Source organism: Platichthys flesus, chromosome 16 (genome assembly GCF_949316205.1).
Source record: "Platichthys flesus chromosome 16, fPlaFle2.1, whole genome shotgun sequence".
Lineage (NCBI taxonomy): Eukaryota > Metazoa > Chordata > Actinopteri > Pleuronectiformes > Pleuronectidae > Platichthys > Platichthys flesus.
The window spans coordinates 16,818,375-16,837,209 of record NC_084960.1 but is presented as its reverse complement, the minus strand read 5'-3'; the positions used below and the strand labels follow the sequence as shown (position 1 = coordinate 16,837,209).

Here is an 18,835-nt window from a genome sequence, read left to right as displayed (position 1 = left end):
GAGCTGAGCAGCCCCCACAGTCTGAATCTATGAATATCTACCAGAAAAAAAGCATTTACTGTGCAGGGGACTAGTCTGTAAAGTCCATGTTTATGCTGGATTTCCTTTTGTAACCCTCATGAAATTTAGGCTACTAACCTCAGGAGTAGTAAAACTCCCTACCCAAAGGGGGCGCAATATGTATTCCATTCAAGGGAACTCTCCACCAAAAGGGGGCGCACTATGAGTTTCGTTCAATGGAACTCCCCAATGAATAGGAATCCCTTTTTCTCCCAAGATTTTCTCATGAAACCAGTAGAGAGAGAAGCTCCCAGATTTCGGTTTGAAATAAAATAAAAGACTCAAAATATTACCAAACTCTACATGTTATTATACTAATAAAGTTATTTCCCAACTAGACGTCCAATTCGAGAGTGTCTACTGAAGGGATTTAGTAGAGTTATCTGATACTGGAAACTCCGGTGAGTCAGCACGGTTAGCTTGTCACTACTAGCATCATGCTAGCGAATTTGAGTAGGAACTAATACTGCTGTTAAGTTGCTATTTGAAAGTTTACCTCTTTAAAACCAATCGGAGTAATAATATAGTGATTATCAATGTTTCCAACGAACTTTAGCAGCCTTTTATAAAAGTTAACACAATATTTTATGTTATAGACGGAAAGAGTGTGTAAATCCTTCTGTAAAACTTCTGAAGTTTGCTGACGACACCACCCTTATTAGATTAATTTCCAATGGGGACGAGGCCGCCTACAGAAAGGAAGTAAACAGCCTGGCTTACTGGAGTAGCCAGAACCACCTGGAGCTGAACGCTTTGCCAGTCAGTCAAGGGTTAACATTTCAGAATCAGAATTCTTTTTATTTCCATGTATATTTGCACATAGAGGAAATTGCCTTGGTGTGGTTGGTGCACTTTACAAACAACAAAATAAAAACAACAATAGCGAACAATATAACAATTAAAAAAAAAACAACAATATATACACTTAAAGGTTAAAGGTTTTAAGCTGCAGAGATTGGTAATAGTGCCAGTAATATAGAGTTATAAATTATGTGCAAGGGTGGATGGGGGGTGGGGGGGGGTTCAGAGTTTGTGAGCCCCACTGCCATGGGGAAAAAACTGTTCAGGTGACGCAAGACACACCAGCCTGCTGTGTGAGCCTGCATGTTTGGACCACCACTCTAATGGACAGTAGTCTGAACTGATGGCTGGCTCTGCTCTGTATCGACGCACTCTGTTCTCAATTGAATCTTCTTCCTGTTCAGAATCAGACTCAGATGAAACAGACAATAGGGTTAACCTTTTTTTCGGGGGCTCTTGAGTTTTTTTCTTTCCTAGGTTTCTCTGCGATTACCCTCTGTTCCTTGACTAAGTTGGTGACGGAGGCCCACTGCTCAGTCCTCTCAGCTCTGGGTATACGCTTGAGGTCCTTGAATCTAGGGTCCAATGCAGTAGCAATCTTCAGATATGCAATGTTGGCATTTCCCTTGCGTATCTCCATGTCGCTTCGGAACGTAGACTTGAATTTGGTCATGTAGGCAGGGTCATCATCTGAGCTCTTCATCACACGGGACTGACGGCAAAAAGCATGCAGCGCCACAGAGCACGAGAAAGTGTGGTGACTTTATTTGACACATTCCACTGCTGTGCAACATCAGTAAAGTGTCCCATGCACGTTTCAGCAAAATGTCTCTCCTCTGTTTTCATCACAGTCAGAGCATGTGAATGCAGCGCCGACTTTTCAGCAATATAATTCACTGTAACTCCGAGGTAATTGTGGTAACCGAGTGATGTCCAGTAGTTGCGCTCACTGGGGACACAGCGCTGTAAAATTGTCGCTTTTGCAGTCCTTTCCTTTTATACAACTCGTGTGTTCTTCGTGTGATGGTGCGTCTTGAGGGCATCTCATTTGTTGCGATTTTCAAAATGTTTCTCAGACCGACCGTTTCCACACCACTAATCGGCCTGCAGTCTATAGCTTATGGCATTTGTTAGCTTCTCTTGCCTTAGTTTATCTATACTCCTCCCTGAATCTAACGTAGTCTTCCGAAGCCTTGCTCCACTGTCTGTTTCGTTGAATGATTTGCTGGTATCAACTGTGTGTTTTGCATTTAGGTGATATTTTAGACTGCAAGTATTCAACTGGGCCAAAGATAATTCAATCACGGGCCGGATTTGGCCCGCGGGCCTTGAGTTTGAAGGTAGATTTTAGCCCCTGAGTGATCCTATAATTTCTTTGTCCTTTGTTGTGTAACAAAGTATTCTTCTCTTTATGTTTAGAGGCAGATTTAAACTTAAAGGCAGATTTTAGCATTTAAACTGTCTAACATTAAAGGTGGGAGGATGAAGTGTTCCAGTCAGTAACTCACAAACAGACATTCTCCCCTTACTTTCTAGCTACTGTTTCAGTTAGATTACAGTGGTCTGACAGTGATTTGAGGATTTGAGTTTCTTCTGACAGTTAATTCAACACAGAAAAACTCAGAAAATATTATTATATTAATTACTTATAAACCTTGAGTCGTGCAACCACCACCCAGGAAGAACATCATGAGCCTGTCTGTGCGAGACGACGTTCATCTTAAGAGATCGAAGAATGCCCGGAAACCAGGCAGGAATAGGGAAAGCCTCCGAGCGGAACAAGGAACAAGGGTACGACCAAATATACATAAACTGTAATCCACAAAGCAGTGGGCATATATAGAAATTGCATATACAGACTTTTCTGATAAATAATGTTAGTCTACGTGATGGAAGGTTTTCAAAGTATTGGAAATTCCAGTAAAAATGTTGTTTAAATCTGTAAATATAGGAAAATCATTGTGAGTATTTAATCTCCATATTACTAGTAGCGTTGCAACAGGACTATTTTTCTGTGGAGTGAGAGATTGGTGTTTGTGCTTGATGACCTCAGAGTTTAAGTTCCTGTTATGACCTCTTCCCATCATGTAAACAGTCCAACATTTAAATTCTTCAAAGTAAGATGGATTTTACCACATAGATTTATTTCACCGATCTGTTTGATGACCAGGAACATGATTCCAAAATGTATCTAGCACTGTGTGATAAAACCCACACATGCTCCTTAATTCTCTGATCTGTCAAAGATAATCAGCAAAGATATTTGTCTGATTCAGGTTTGAAGTCATTGTGATTCTGTACATTTTTTTTTTCTTCAGCGCAACTATGTGTCCAGAAAACCCAACCAGGTTCCAAACACCATTTATCACATCCACAAGGAGGTAACGTTCCGCTACCCAGCAGATCCAGAGTCCCAAGGAACACAAGTACGACCAAATATACACAAACTGTAATCCACAAAGCAGTGGGCATATATAGAATATATATAGAATATATACTCACTATATACATGTACAGATATTTCTGATAATTAATGTTGGTATACATGATGAAAGATTTCAAAGTATTGGAAATTCCAGTAAAAATGTTGTTTAAATCTGTAAATATTGGAAAATCCTTGTGAGTATTTCATTTCCGTATTACTAGTAACTTTACAACGAGCTAGTTTTTCATGTGGTGAGAGATTGGTCTTTATGCCTGATGACCTCAGAGTTTAAGTTCCTGTTATGACCTCTTCCCCTCAGGACCTGTTCAAGAAGGTCCGCCGTATCCTTAACGAGCTGACGCCTGAGAAGTTCAACCATCTGATGAAGCAGGTGACGAACTTGACCATCGACACGGAGGAGCGGCTCAAAGGAGTCGTGGACCAGGTGTTTGAGAAAGCCATCAATGAACCCAGCTTATCGGTGGCCTACGGGAAGATGTGCAGCTGCCTCGCCACGGTAAGCAGGTCACTTAGTTGAGCAGAGAAGTGTGTCAACTTTGGAACGAGAGAGCAACACAATTCAGTACAGTGTGATGTTGAGGTTTTATTGTTTTGATGCCTCAAGAGTCTACACCAGACGACACACTGTTTATTTGGGAGTTTGAAAATCAGTCATAAATAATCATTTAAAACACAATTTATTAAACGTGCATATCCTTAATTATAGACTCTATTAACAAGAGTTCTAGAGAAACGATTACATTTTCTGTGTGCCATCATTCGATAAGATAAATATATTAGTCATTAAAATCAAAATAATCCAGATACGAAAATGTTAATTTGTCGATATATAAAAACAAATGTTAAACCTGCAGAAAACTCCTGTTTTTTCAGGGTTAGTTTATTACTTTTTTATTTTAATGCTTATGTTCTCTACTGAATTCAATCCACTTACTGTTCATGTGCAGCTCAAAGTTCCCAAGACTGGCCAACCAGGTTGCACAGTGAGCTTTATCAAGCTGCTGTTAGGCCGTTGCAAGAAGGAGTTTGAGAATGACAAGTCGGATGATGTGGTTATTAGGATGAAGCAGAAGAAGCTGGACTCTGCTGCATCGGTAAGCGTGACACCGGATCGTTACCGAAAAGTTTTTTTTTTATTTCTGTTTCAACTCTGTTCAAGAGGTTTGTTGTCTTGTTCCCATTAGAAGGATCGTCACCGACTTCTGCTAGAGCTGCAGGAACTCAAGGACATTATCCGGCGGCGTTCCATGGGCAACATCAAGTTCATCGGCGATCTCTTTAAGCTCAAGATGCTAACGGCGTCCGCCATGAATGACTGCGTGGACAAGCTGCTGAATAACAACGACGAAGAGTCTTTAGAGTGTTTGTGCAGCCTGCTCAGCACCATCGGCAAGGACTTTGACTTAGTGGTGGCCAAGGTGAGCTGGTGGCAGTAAACTTTACATAAATCTTAAATTTATTTTATTACGGTCTTAGAAAGGTCTGAAGGGCTAAAGATTGAAAAGGCTACAGATTGAAAGCTTTGAATATAATCTACAAGATAATATGTGGCTGGTTTCCCTTTCAAAATTAAATAGTAAGCGAAATGCGTTGTTTGGAGGGATGAAGATGTGATGTGAACTTTTGTCGGGAGTGTTTTTGACAGTGCAGCCGAAGATCAGCCGAAGATCACTTGACAATTGGTCAACTCTGTAGAATAACAATATCTGTAACCTGCTGTCGGGTAGATTGAATGGAGACATGCTGAACGTGACTTCATGTCTCAAATTAACCATCTCTCTCCCTCTGTGTCTCACCAGCGTCAGATGGATCAGTATTTTAACCAGATGGAAAACATCGTCAGAGAGGGGAAGACGTGCACTCGTATACGGGTTATGTTGCAGGATATAATAGACCTGAGATTGGTGAGTTGGTCTTCACGATTTTTCTTTCATTTGCACAATTGTAAAGAGTCCAACATTCAAACTCTTCAAAGTAAGATGGATTTTACCACAGAGATTTATTTACCGATCTGCCTGATGACCAGGAATATATTACCAAAGTGTATCTAGCACTGTGTGATAAAACCCACACATGCTCCTCAATTATCTGATCTGTCAAAGATAATCAGCAGAGATATCTGTCTGATTCAGGTTTGAAGTCATTGTGATTCTGTAAAAAAAAAATTTTTTCAGCACAACTGGGTGTCCAGAAAACCCAGCCAGCTTCCAAACACCATTGATCACATCCATACAGAGGCAAAGATTGAAGATCAGGAGGAGCCAAGAAAAGTACAGAAGCAACTTTTCTCCAAGGAAACCAAGAGACAGCCAGGTCAGGCCTGCAGTCTAAATCCTCTTTAAGAGTTAGAATCACATCGACACAGCTATAGTGACTCAAGAAGCCAGTCTGTAGACCTCCTGTCCCTATAGCCTTTCTGCTGCTGTGCCCAACAGCAGACAGGAAGCCCCCTCACTCCCTATGATCTGCTAGCTGAGCTATAATATTTCATCTTGTAACGCAGCATGCCACAGACACAGTCAGAAATGTCACTGTCTGACACTTTCATAGTTGTTTGACTCCACTGTATTTCCTGTTAACTAATCTTAAACCTGTATTTCCCTGTTTTGTGTTTCTTTGTTTTTGGTGTGACTGTGTCTCCACAGATCCAAGCGAGCAAAGAGATCAGCGTGTACAGAGAGAGGAGCCGGGGGACACTGTGCCCATGACAAAGAACAGCAGGACCACCGACCCACACAAGATCCCAGTTCCCAAGTTCTCCAAGGTGAGACGAGCTGTCCGAGGCTTCGACACAGATCTAACCATTCTACCTTTTCTTACCTTCTACTGTGAGGGTTGTACAAATGCACTGCATACAGGAGACGTGAAGCTGCTATTTACTTTCTGTCCTTCATAGTTGATTTGCTCATATTTCTACATTGGAATCACAAAAACAATGACAAACAATTACCATGTGGTAACTGGTCGTATTCCATGGAAACCTAAATCGTTGTCAGACGTGACCTCCGGGTAAAATCTGGAGAATTGGCTACAGACTTCAAACATTTAAATTACTTGAGCTGAAATTTTGATTAATGATAGTTTGATCTGAGAGTTTTTAAATGTTAATTTGAGTTAAAGCTGGAACCTAAGGCAGAGTAAGGACTCGGTCAAACATCGCCAGTTTTGTAACTAAGATAAAGTGGTGAGTTTGTTCTTCATGTTGTGAAAAGTTCATATTGAACATTTAATGAAACAGATCTAAATGTTTTCCCCCAGGAGGTAACGTTCCGCCTCCCAGCCGATCCAGAGTCCCAAGGAACACAGGTACGACCAAATATACACAAACTGTACTCCACAAAGCAGTGGGCATATATAGAAATTACATATACAGATATTTCTGATAATTAATGTTGGTTTATGTGATGGAAGATTTTCAAAGTATTGGAAATTCCAGTAAAAATGTTGTTTAAATCTGTAAATATAGGAAAATCATCGTGAATATTTAATTTCCGTATTACTAGTAGCTTTACAACAGGACTAGTTTTTCATGTGGTGAGAGATTGGTCTTTATGCCTAATGACCTCAGAGTTTAAGTTCCTGTTATGACCTCTTCCCATCAGGACCTGTTCAAGAAGGTCCGCAGAATCCTGAACGAGCTGACGCCTGAGAAGTTCAACCATCTGATGAAGCAGGTGACGAACTTGACCATCGACACGGAGGAGCGGCTCAAAGGAGTCGTGGACCAGGTGTTTGAGAAAGCCATCAATGAACCCAGCTTATCGGTGGCCTACGGGAAGATGTGCAGCTGCCTCGCCACGGTAAGCAGGTCACTTAGTTGAGCAGAGAAGTGTGTCAACTTTGGAACGAGAGAGCAACACAATTTAGTACAGTGTGATGTTGAGGTTTTATTGTTTGAAAATAAGTCACAAATAATCCTTTAAAACACAATTTATTAAACGTGTATTTCCATAATTATAGACTCTATTAACAAGAGTTCTAGAGAAACGATTACATTTTGTGTTTGCCATCATTTGATAACATAACCTTAAATATATATTAGTCATTAAAATCAAAATAATCCAGTTGCGAAAAAAGTTAATTTGTCAATATATAAAACCAAATATTAAACCTGCAGAAAACCTGTTTTTTTCAGGGTTAGTTCATTACTTATTTTATTTTAATGCTTATGTTCTCTACTGAATTCTATCCACTTACTGTTCATGTGCAGCTCAAAGTTCCCATCATTAGCCAACCAGGATGCACAGTGAGCTTTATCAAGCTGCTGATAGGCCGTTGCAAGAAGAACTTTGAGAATGACAAGTCGGATGATGTGGTAATTAGGATGAAGCAGAAGAAGCTGGACTCTGCTGCATCGGTAAGTGTGACACCGGATCTTTACCTAAACGTTTCTTAGTTTCTGTTTCAACTCTGTTCAAGAGGTTTGTTGTCTTCGTCCCATTAGAAGGATTGTCACCGACTTCTGCTAGAGCTGCAGGAACTCAAGGACATTATCCGGCGGCGATCCATGGGCAACATCAAGTTCGTCAGCGAACTCTTTAAGCTCAAGATGCTTACGGCGCCAGACATGCTTGACTGCGTGGATAAGCTGCTGAATAACCACGACATAGAGTCTTTAGAGTGTCTGTGCAGCCTGCTCAGCACCATCGGCAAGGACTTTGACTTAGAGGAGGCCAAGGTGAGCTGGTGGCAGTAAACTTTACATAAATTTTAAATTTATTTTATTACGGTCTTAGAAAGGTCTGAAGGGCTACAGATTGAAAAGGCTACAGATTTAAAGCTTCAAATATAATCTTAAAGATAATGTGCGCCCTGTTTCCCTTTCCCAAATTAAATATTAAGAGAAATGCGTTGTTTGGAGGGATGAAGATGTGTTTTTTGTCAGCAGTGTTTTTGACAGTGCAGCCAAAGATCAGTTCATGTCTCTGATTTCATCTTACCAAGATTTATTCTTCTGCATGTGTCAAATAAGTGATTTAAGAGGTGATTCTGATATACAAGGACATAGTTTCCAAGACAGAAAAGAGAAAAGTTCCATTCCGGTGTGATTCAATCCCACAGCAGATGCTTATGAGGAACTTAATATGGTAACGGGAATATCCCATCAGTGTCCCCACTCGGCTCTGCCTCACTCGATGACTCCAAGCTGGACTCAGCAGGAGTCCTCAGATATTTGGAGAGACATGAATGATCCGGTGGCATTTCTCTCTCTCTCTCTCTCTCTTTCTATCTCTCTCTCTCTGCTGCACTGTGATGTGTGATTTGATCCTCATCTTATATAAGTCACCCTGCAAACAACACCTTCTCATCACGGAAACTTAGATAAACTCCAAACTTCCCTATTTTGCTTCCTACTGAAATATATTTCTGCAACATTTTTACGTTTCCTATATTCTTCTGTGAATTAAATCTGACAGAATGAGCTAATGAATCGCCCAACTTGTCCTTCAAAGGAGTTTCATCCTGTTTAATGTGGTCATTTCCTCAGCACGGAACCTTTATTGGTGGACAGTTACAGTGAATTGCACCTGTTCGTTTCTGGCTATTACGGTTTTCATGCTGCTGTTGATGAAATGATCTGGTTTCATCTCGGGCGGTCAGGACTGTTCCAAGTGATAAACTGGACAATTGGTCAACTCTGTAGAATAACAATATCTGCAACCTGCTGTCTGGTAGATTGAATGGAGACATGCTGAACGTGAACTTCATGTCTCAAATTAACCATCTCTCTCCCTCTGTGTCTCCCCAGCCTTGGATGGATCAGTATTTTAACCTGATGGAAAATATCGTCAGAGAGGGGAGGACGTGCACTCGTATACGGGTCATGTTGCAGGATATAATAGACCTGAGATTGGTGAGTGGGTCTTCGCAATTTTTCTTTCATTTGCACAATTGTAAAGAGTCCAACATTCAAACTCTTCAAAGTAAGATGGATTTTACCACAGAGATTTATTTACCGATCTGTCTGATGACCAGGAACATGATGCCAAAATGTATCTAGCACTGTGTGATAAAACCCACACATGCTCCTTAATTCTCTGATCTGTCAAAGAAAATGAGCAAAGAAATCTGTCTGATTCAGGTTTTAAGTCAATGTGGGTTTTTTTTCTTCAGCACAACTGGGTGTCCGGAAAACCCAGCCAGGTTCCAAACGCCATTGATATCAGCCACACAAAGGCAAATATTGAAGATCAGGAGGAGCCAAGAAAAGTACAGAAGCAACTTTTCTCCAAGGAAACCAAGAGACAGCCAGGTCAGGCCTGCAGTCTAAATCCTCTTTAAGAGTTAGAATCAATTCGACACAGCTATAGTGACTCAAAAAGCCAGTCTGTAGACCTCCTGTCCCTATAGCCTTTCTGCTGTTGTGCCCAACAGCAGACAGGAAGCCCCCTCACTCCCTATGATCTGCTAGCTGAGCTATAATATTTCATCTTGTAACGCACAGTTGTTTGACTCCACTGTATTTCCTGTTAACTAATGTTCAACCTGTATTTCCCTGTTTTTTGTTTCTTTGTTTTTGGTGTGAGTGTGTCTCCACAGATCCAAGTGAGAAAAGAGATCAGTGCGTACAGAGAGAGGAGCCGGGGGACACTGTGCCCATGACAAAGAACAGCAGGACCACCGACCCACACAAGATCCCAGTTCCCAAGTTCACCAAGGTGAGACGAGCTGTCCGAGGCTTCGACACAGATCTAACCATTCTACCTTTTTTTACCTTCTACTGTGAGGGTTGTACAAATGCACTGCATACAGGACACGTGAAGCTGCTATTTACTTTCTGTCCTTCATAGTTTATTTGCTCATATTTCTACATTGGAATCACAAAAACAATGACAAACAATTACCATGTGGTAACTGGTCGTATTCCATGTAAACCTAAATTGTTGTCAGATGTGACCTCCGGGTAAAATCTGGAGAATTGGCTACAGACTTCAAACATTTAAATTACTTGAGCTGAAATTTTGATTAATGATAGTTTGATCTGAGAGTTTTTAAATGTTAATTTGAATTAGAGCTGGAACCTAAGGCAGAGTCAGGACTCGGTCAAACATCGTCATTTTTGTAATTAAGATAAAGTGGTGAGTTTGTTCTTCATGTTGTGACAAGGTCGTACTGAACATTTAATGAAGCAGATCTAAATGTTTTTACATTTTAGTCTCAGACTTCCTCGTCCGTGGTTTCTGTTCTCTGGCTGGAAAACCGTACATAGGGTTAGGATTAGATAACTCGGGTCCCATAAGTGTTTATGATTAATCTTGGAATTGTCTCAACCGGGCTGTTTGTACAAACTCCCCCTGCTCTGATCTGCATTACTGTAGTTTACATGTTCGACAGTGCAAAGGTGGCACAAGGATCCATGAGGTACTGCAGAATAGAAGGAAAACAGACTTTGTGGGATCTCTACCTGCTGGATGCACTCTGACATGTGTGACAGTGTAGAACAGGGAGCACACTTGTTCACTAAGCCGATGGGACACTTGATGTTTACAAAATACAACGTATGGTATAGATGCCGACAGTAATGTGGCAGGGACTTGTCCTTGAATAACATTGGGCATTGCAGAATTCAGACAGTGCTTTGGAAAGAAGCTTAGCGCTTCCTCTGCTGGACATTTTGAGAACATAGAAGAGTGGAAAACCAACTGTAGATTTCAGTCTAAACCTTTAGACTTTTCCTTTCAGATGTTCTACTTTTGTCATCTGTAGTTTTTATTGCTGGAAATGTGACAAGTGAACATAATCGCTTCTCTTTCTGCAGCCTCAAGTGGACGAGAAGATCCAGCTTGGCCCCCAGCCTCAAGTCGCATTGGTGAAGGCTAGCAGTGAAGGAGCCAAGGCCAGTGACTCAGGTGAGGTCACACCACATGACTTTTATAGCTGTCGGATCACTGTGCAGGTCACACTATATGACCTGCTGATCAGGAGTCTTGTAACTGTTTGGAGTTCAAACTACAACCCTTAACGATGGAAGGGTGTCACACACCAGAAATCTGGGGGTCTGATAGTCTTTCATATCTATTACATTTGAAGAGAATTTCCATCATTATTTTCTTAAAAAGGTTTTAAATTGAACTTAATGAAACCCTGATATGAAACAGTAACTTAAAGCATATCCTGTATACAGAGTCAGGTGAGGCATCTTCCTCTTAATGACTGGACCTTGACTCTGATTACCCACAATCGTTATTTTTCACTTATCTCTCTTTTAACGTTTCATCTCTGCGGTTCTCAACTGCTTCTCAGCCTTGCAGTCCAGTCCCTCACCTCAACCCTCCACCACTCCGCAACAAAACCAAGACTGCGACGCCAGGAGAACTCTGGAAAGGTATGAGATGACAACGCTGTCTGATTTGAAGGATCCTGTTGGTGTTAGGTTTCTCTGAAACATGAGGGGAGCGTCTCTGTGATTCTGATATATATCATAAATATCCTTTTAGTCTCCTACTAGAGGATATTTATAACTCTGATTAACTAGAATCCATTGGCTTTGTTATTAGGGTTTTGTTTTGCTTCTGTTTAGGTCAGTGATAATAATTTGTAGGAGGTTCCAAATTGGTTGAAAAGCTTTATATTCAGAGTCTCTCATTTACAATGACATCCTTCTTGACACTTTGTTTATTCATCCCCCACCAGTCGTAGCAGTACACGCAGAAAGCGCGGAAAGCGCTGCGACAAGCCGCTGATCTATGCGCCGTCCCAGCCTGATCCGTTAACCAGGGAAAGCAGTTCACAGGAGCTGCTTCAGAGTCCAACCCCGGAGGAGCACTCAGTAAAGCACGTACGTCCTCTGAAGCCCAACAGTCTCCCTAAATTCAATCAAGCTTAACCAAATTACACACTCATAGAAATCAGTCTGGTTATTTTCTAAATCTCCACTTTATTTCATTATCAAATTTTCTCTACGGGTTCCGCGGGCAATGAAGAAGTGTAAAGTTTCTGGTGATAAGAGCCAATGACAGTGTCGGTAAACAATCATGTGATTTCCTGCTGCACCAGGCTGAATAATGCAGAGGATTTGTTATCGATGCGTCTGTGCAGAGAACACCGGCAGGGTTTTGCATGTGGGAAAGCCATACTCAGATCCTGTCTGAAAAGGGCTTCATGTTTACTGTTCTTTAGTGTCATCACTTCTGAGCTGGTTCTCGTGATTTTGACAGACGCTGTGTTTTCACTCCTCCTCCTCCTCTGTTCTCTATTTCTCAGGAGAAGCTGGATGAATCTCTGGTTTTCTCGTCTCCCTTCCTGATGGAGTTAATGACGGCTGTGTGCGAGGCAGCAGCGAAAGGTAAGCTCTCCACCAGCCGGAGCAGAGACTCCTCTGCTCTGCTCAAATGGCACCGCTGATTACGATATTTACTGTCTGCCGAGCGAATGAATTAACTCTGCCTCCTGCTTCACTGTGCAGATAACACCAAGTGTCAAGTGGACACGGCACTCATTCAGAAGAGTTTGCCTGTTTTACTGAAGTACCTCAACTCAGACACTGAGCAACAGCTGCATGCGCTTCAACAACTTAAGGCGCTTATCATCACCCTCGATCATCCTCCAAGTAAGTTCTGCATCTGAGTTCACTCCATATGAAACTCACACATGATCCTTTTTCTTAGTTTCTTAAGAATAAACTGTGTAACTAGTTCTCCGTTGTGATCAAACCAGTGTAACAGTCAATCTCACTACAAGGTCCATTAAGGAGCTTTTCTGGGGCCTTGCTTCCTGTCACATGATTCTCATCAGCAGCTGAACTACGCCTTGTTATATGGAATTATAGATTTTCATATTTTTTAAGCACTTTAACGACATTTGGAACAATTGGATAAAACTTTGAATCTCAAATTTGTTCTCCACTGACATTAACTTGATTTGTTCATTTGAGGAACATCACTCCAACTCCAAATCAATTTTGCAAAACACAATGCCGTCTACAGTAATTTCTAATCCATACATTTTTTGTTTGTTATCTAGATACAAATCAAATTAATTGAATTGATAATATTAGGAATTGGTCTCACCTCACAGAAAAATGTGATTTATTTCCGTTTCGTCAAAGCTGAATCGATGATTGACATGTATTTGTTCTCCAGACCTCCTCCGGATTTTCTTTGATTGTTTTTACGACGGGGACGTCATCTCCAAGGACGCATTCTACAAGTTTGGGACAAGCAAAGACCAGGCCGAGCAGCTGGGTAAAGACGTGGCCCTTAAGTCTGTCACAGCCTTTTTCACCTGGCTGCGGGAGGCGGAGCAGGAGTCGGAGGATATTTGACGAGGGGAGAACCCCGGGGAACATGGCGTAACTTCTGAAACAAGCTGCCATTTCGAGTTTGATTGTAACAGTGGAAGCAATAATATTAATATAAATGATAATATTTTTGTTTTGAATTTCCACCTACCTATTTAATTTATTTACAATAAAAGGTATTTAAAAATACTCGTTCTCATGATTAGTTCTTTCCATGGTTTGGTGCTTATAGGGGATACGACTCAGTGTGTGTGTTTCTGTGTGTGATGAACTGGGACAGTTGTGTTGGGTTGGAAGTGGCCGTAGCATCGTCAGAACACCTGTGTGATCAGACAAGGGGGAGCAGCTGAGCGATGAGCAGCCGTCGCCTCAGGATCAACGACACAGGTTCCACTTGTTTGGTCTGTTATTCGTCGAAGCCCTTACAATCAAATAGCACCGTGGCGTTGAAAGTGTCTCAGCAGCTTGTCGTCTCATATATTTCTTACTTGTACCACCTTTTGTATGTGTGTATCTAGATTGTGTGTTTATGAAACTATGACATGTTTGAGTGTTGTCAGGCATAATGTGGTCACATGACCACCAGATTGCCCAAAACACACCCATTGTCTATGGGGTGCCGTTTGTAACGCAGCTCACCCTGAAAATAACAGCAACATTTTGTCACATTTAGCTTCAAACCATGTTTAAAAAATTGGTGTGGATTTTTGAGAGTCACTTTTTTTGCACATTTACAACAATATTTGTCAACTTATATTTGTCAACTGATATTTTAAATATTTAAATCCAAATGTTAAATGTTACACTTAAATGTTAAATGTTAAATCTAAATGCTAAATCTAAATGTTACATTTAAATCTAAATCTAAATATTAAATTGAAATCTAAATGTTAAATCTAAATGTTAAATCTAAATGTTAAATCTAAATGTTTCAGGTGAAACTAAATATTTAACTAACATGCAAATTCAATTGCCGGTAACAGGAAGTAACAAAATAAAAGCTTGAGGAGGTCAGAGTGTGTTTATAGTGGCAAATAACGAATAAATCTTATCCGGGGAAATGGACTCTTGGACATGGATTATCGTGATATTAACTACATAAAATAACAAACACGTTTGGAGAAACTTTATTTGAAAAGTACTTTGAGTTTTTAGTGTCACTTTTATGAAGGATAAAGGACTTACTTCCTTGTGGCTGTAGCCACTATAGCCAGCCACAAGGGGGCGCACTTTGACAGCTGATCTGTCATGTTCGTCTGCCTCCACCCGGTACACTCTCCTGTCGGCCATGGTCGCTCTGCAAACATGTCAATGAATGAATCGGCGTTAGCGGAGAATATCGGCAGAGCCGTTCTGGCAGCAATCTAGCCTGGATGCCCACAACATTTGAGGTCGGGAAGTTCGGTCTGAAGACGCTCCGTTGGGGAGAAATTATGCCCGACCGGGCCAATCTGATTGTCAGGGCGGGCTTTATACGATGATGGACAGATGATCAACGGTAACGTAATCAACCACGTCATCAAAGTGCCCTTGGGTTGGATTCGTTTTCAACAAACATGCCTGCCGCTGGAGAGCTGAGCTGTGTAGATGCTGCCATTGAGTCTGTTTCAGAAGACATCGACAGCGCATTCATTTTGAAAGAGGAACAGAGAACGTGGAGGCGACGCCAAAGCACCGCGCTAATCCCTATCGCGCCGGCGCTTGGCTGTTCACACCGGACACTGAAGCGACGCTGAACCGCCAGGCAGCGCTAATAATATCACCCGTTGATCCAGTAGATTAAAAGCATATACTTACTTGTTGCTCCAACATTAAGCAACAGCGTCCCAACATTTGTCTTTCTTGGTGTTGTCTTTATACAACATGTTCCGAGGATCATACAACTCACTGTACTTCTCCACTTCAATTATTAATTTAATGTCATCCATGTTGAAGGACTTCGCTGTTTGCTCCGTTAAATGTCGGGTGTCGGGGGTAAATTACGTATTCTCCACTCACGCTTATGTGGAGAATACGTAGCCCCCTCTCTCTCTCTTTTTATCTTTATCACTGCTTGTGTGGCTGTAGTGGATGGGCAGAGGGGGACATTTAATAATATCATTGGTCAAATTAAAACTCCAGGACAACAGAAGGGGACTTCAAATAATGGGATGCATATTTGATCATTTATATCATATAAAATATGTCATCAATATAGTTTAAGATCGTTTTTGAGTATGTTTCCTGGTGCGATACACTCGCGTCAAGCACAAAAAATAGACTCAACGCCGAAACGATCGCTGCACGGTGCGAGGCAGCCTTGCCGCAGCGCGGCGTGAAGCCTGAAGGCCTAATTATAGTCCTGCGACTGCAACCGCGGAAGGCCACGCAGCTGCAACGACGGATCCGTTTTGGTTTATGCTTCCTAAACGTGTTGCGCGTGTTGCAACGCAATTCACCGTCAGAACACTAGGCGGAGTAACTTTTTTTTTCGAAAACAAATCACACAAAGAAGAGACGTCTTCTTCTTCGTCGCATGTTTATTTACATCGCCACTCCGGCTCCTCATAGCCTATTTCTGGCAGACAAATCGGCCAGTCAGTGACGGGTTATATAAGTGGTCATACTTTCGGATCTCTTCTGCCAAGTGCTCTTCTATTTGGTCCATATTCGTTCTTCTAAATCTTCCGTGATTTCCGCGTATTGTGGGGCATGAAACCGGAAACTAGACTCCGGACGGGATGTAGTCAGCAGACCAATCACAAGCCTTGCGGGCTGCGTGAGGCTCGCGTCGTTTTGTCGTATAGTTAGAAAAATTGGCGGACGCACGCAAGCCGCCAGAGGGCTCGAAAGGGGCGTGTTGCGTGTCTTGCGTGCATGCGTGCGTCCGTGCAACACAAGTATAATTTGGCCTTGAAACATGCTTCTGCGACTGCGTCTGCGTCTTTTCACGCCGCTGTGGCGCAAGACTCGTTTTCATTCATGCTTCCCCAACCGTTGCGCATCTTACAAAGCAATTCCGCGCCAGAACACTAGGCGGAGTAATGCTTTTTGTCGAAGACGCCCTTAGAGACGCCTTCTTTCTTCTTCGTCGATTGTTTATTTACATAGCCACTGCGGCTCCTCGTAGCCTTTTTCTGGCGGACAAATCCGCCAGTCAGTGACAGGTTTTACAAGTGATCATACCATCGGATATCTTCTGCCAAGTGCTCTTCTATTTGGTCCATATTCGTTCTTCTAAATCTTCCGTGATTTCTGCCGGTATTATGGGGCATGAAACCGGAAATGCAGCTCCAGAAGGGATGTAGAGCAGACCAATCACAGCCTTGCGGGCTGAGTGAGCTTGCGGAGCTTTGCCGTAAATTTTAGAAAAGGGGGTCGACACCCGTCAGCACGTAAGGAGGGATACATAAGCACGTAAGGGACCCGGAAGGGCTCTTGCGCTTACGGGCCCGTGAAAACGCAGAAGCATGTTTCAGGCTTTAGCCTCCGGTGTGACCCGCACAAAGTTTTAACATGGGAGTGGATGGGAGCCAGCTGTTATTTAAGGCTTGGCGCTGCGCTGAAGCGTCGCTTCGGCATCGCTTCAGCGTCCGGTGTGAACCCGGTTCTAAAGCCCGAAACATGCTTCTGCGACTGCGTCTGCGTCTTTTCACGCCGCTGTGGCGCAAGACTCGTTTTCATTCATGCTTCCCCAACCGTTGCGCGTCTTACAAAGCAATTCCGCGCCAGAACACTAGGCGGAGTAATGCTTTTTGTCGAGACGACCTTAGAGACGCCTTCTTTCTTCTTCGTCGATTGTTTATTTACATAGCCACTGCGGCTCCTCGTAGCCTTTTTCTGGCGGACAAATCCGCCAGTCAGTGACAGGTTTTACAAGTGATCATACCATCGGATATCTTCTGCCAAGTGCTCTTCTATTTGGTCCATATTCGTTCTTCTAAATCTTCCGTGATTTCTGCCGGTATTATGGGGCATGAAACCGGAAATGCAGCTCCAGAAGGGATGTAGAGCAGACCAATCACAGCCTTGCGGGCTGAGTGAGCTTGCGGAGCTTTGCCGTAAATTTTAGAAAAGGGGGTCGACACCCGTCAGCACGTAAGGAGGGATACATAAGCACGTAAGGGACCCGGAAGGGCTCTTGCGCTTACGGGCCCGTGAAAACGCAGAAGCATGGTTCAGGCTTAAGGCCGAATTATAGTCGGGTTCACGCGAGCCTCACGCAGCCCGCAAGGCTTGTGATTGGTCTGCTTACTACATCCCGTCCAGAGTCTAGTTTCCGGTTTCATGCCCCACAATACACGGAAAACACGGAAGATTTAGAAGAACGAATATGGACCAAATAGAAGAGCACTTGGCAGAAGAGATCCGAAAGTATGACCACTTGTATAACCCGTCACTGACTGGCCGATTTGTCCGCCAGAAATAGGCTATGAGGAGCCGGAGTGGCGATGTAAATACACAGTCGACGAAGAAGAAGACGTCTCTTCTTTGTGTGTTTTGCCTTTGAAAAAAAACTTTACTCCGCCTATGGTTCTGGCGGTGAATTGCGTTGCAACACGCGCAGCACGTTAGAGAAGTATAAACCAAAACGAGTCCGTCGATGCAGCTGCGTGGCCTTCCGCGGTTGCAGTCGCAGGACTATAATTCAGCCTAGTAAATAACTCACAATGCGTTGCTTAACATACGTCACATACTACGTTGCTCTGAATAGTTCTAGGTCTATCAAATATCAAAATGTGAATAAGGTACCAGAGTGCATACTGTAAAAAAACATAAAATGTAACCTATCTCTCTTTGTTTCTACATTTTCCTGCTTTTTTGTCCTTTGCCAATCACATCTGTGGTTTTTGACTGCTGGGCGTAAAAACATTAAATCGTGCTGAAACTGTGAGAGACCACTTTACTGCAGCTGTTGGACAGTTTGGCAGACCACTGCACATCAGGACTGATCAGGGAGGAGAGAACACTCAGATTTGGGAGGACATGCATGCAAGCAGGGGTGAAGGCTCTGTCTTAACAGGAAGATCTGTACACAACCAGAGGATCGAGCGTTTTAACCGAGACTTGAACAAAAACTGCAGCCATATTTATATACCCATTTTTTATGAACTGGAATCCCTGGGTATTTTTAGACATAGACAATGCAACAGACCTATTTTGTCTCAATTATGTCTTTCTACCCAGAATCAATCACACTCCTTCTCATCTGAAGGAAATAGAACACCAGTTCAACTTTTTACTCTGGACAATGATTTGCCTCATCTTCACAACCCAGAACTCCCAACAGCAGGGGTAGTTGTTTGATC

General features: G+C 42.4%; 1 protein-coding gene across 1 annotated transcript; it reads left to right on the top strand.

Moving 5' to 3' along the window:
* The first annotated feature begins 2,550 nt into the window (after positions 1–2,550).
* On the top strand, positions 2,551–13,571 carry LOC133970983 (eukaryotic translation initiation factor 4 gamma 3-like). Its single transcript, XM_062408150.1, has 21 exons — positions 2,551–2,652; positions 3,180–3,287; positions 3,606–3,803; positions 4,255–4,407; positions 4,495–4,725; positions 5,107–5,211; positions 5,482–5,620; positions 5,953–6,071; positions 6,566–6,613; positions 6,910–7,107; positions 7,518–7,670; positions 7,755–7,985; positions 9,057–9,161; positions 9,422–9,560; positions 9,848–9,966; positions 11,067–11,157; positions 11,552–11,633; positions 11,942–12,086; positions 12,512–12,614; positions 12,732–12,857; positions 13,390–13,571. Exons 1-21 carry the CDS (start codon positions 2,551–2,553, stop codon positions 13,569–13,571), a joined length of 2,877 nt encoding a protein of 958 aa, XP_062264134.1.
* The last annotated feature ends 5,264 nt before the right edge of the window (positions 13,572–18,835 follow it).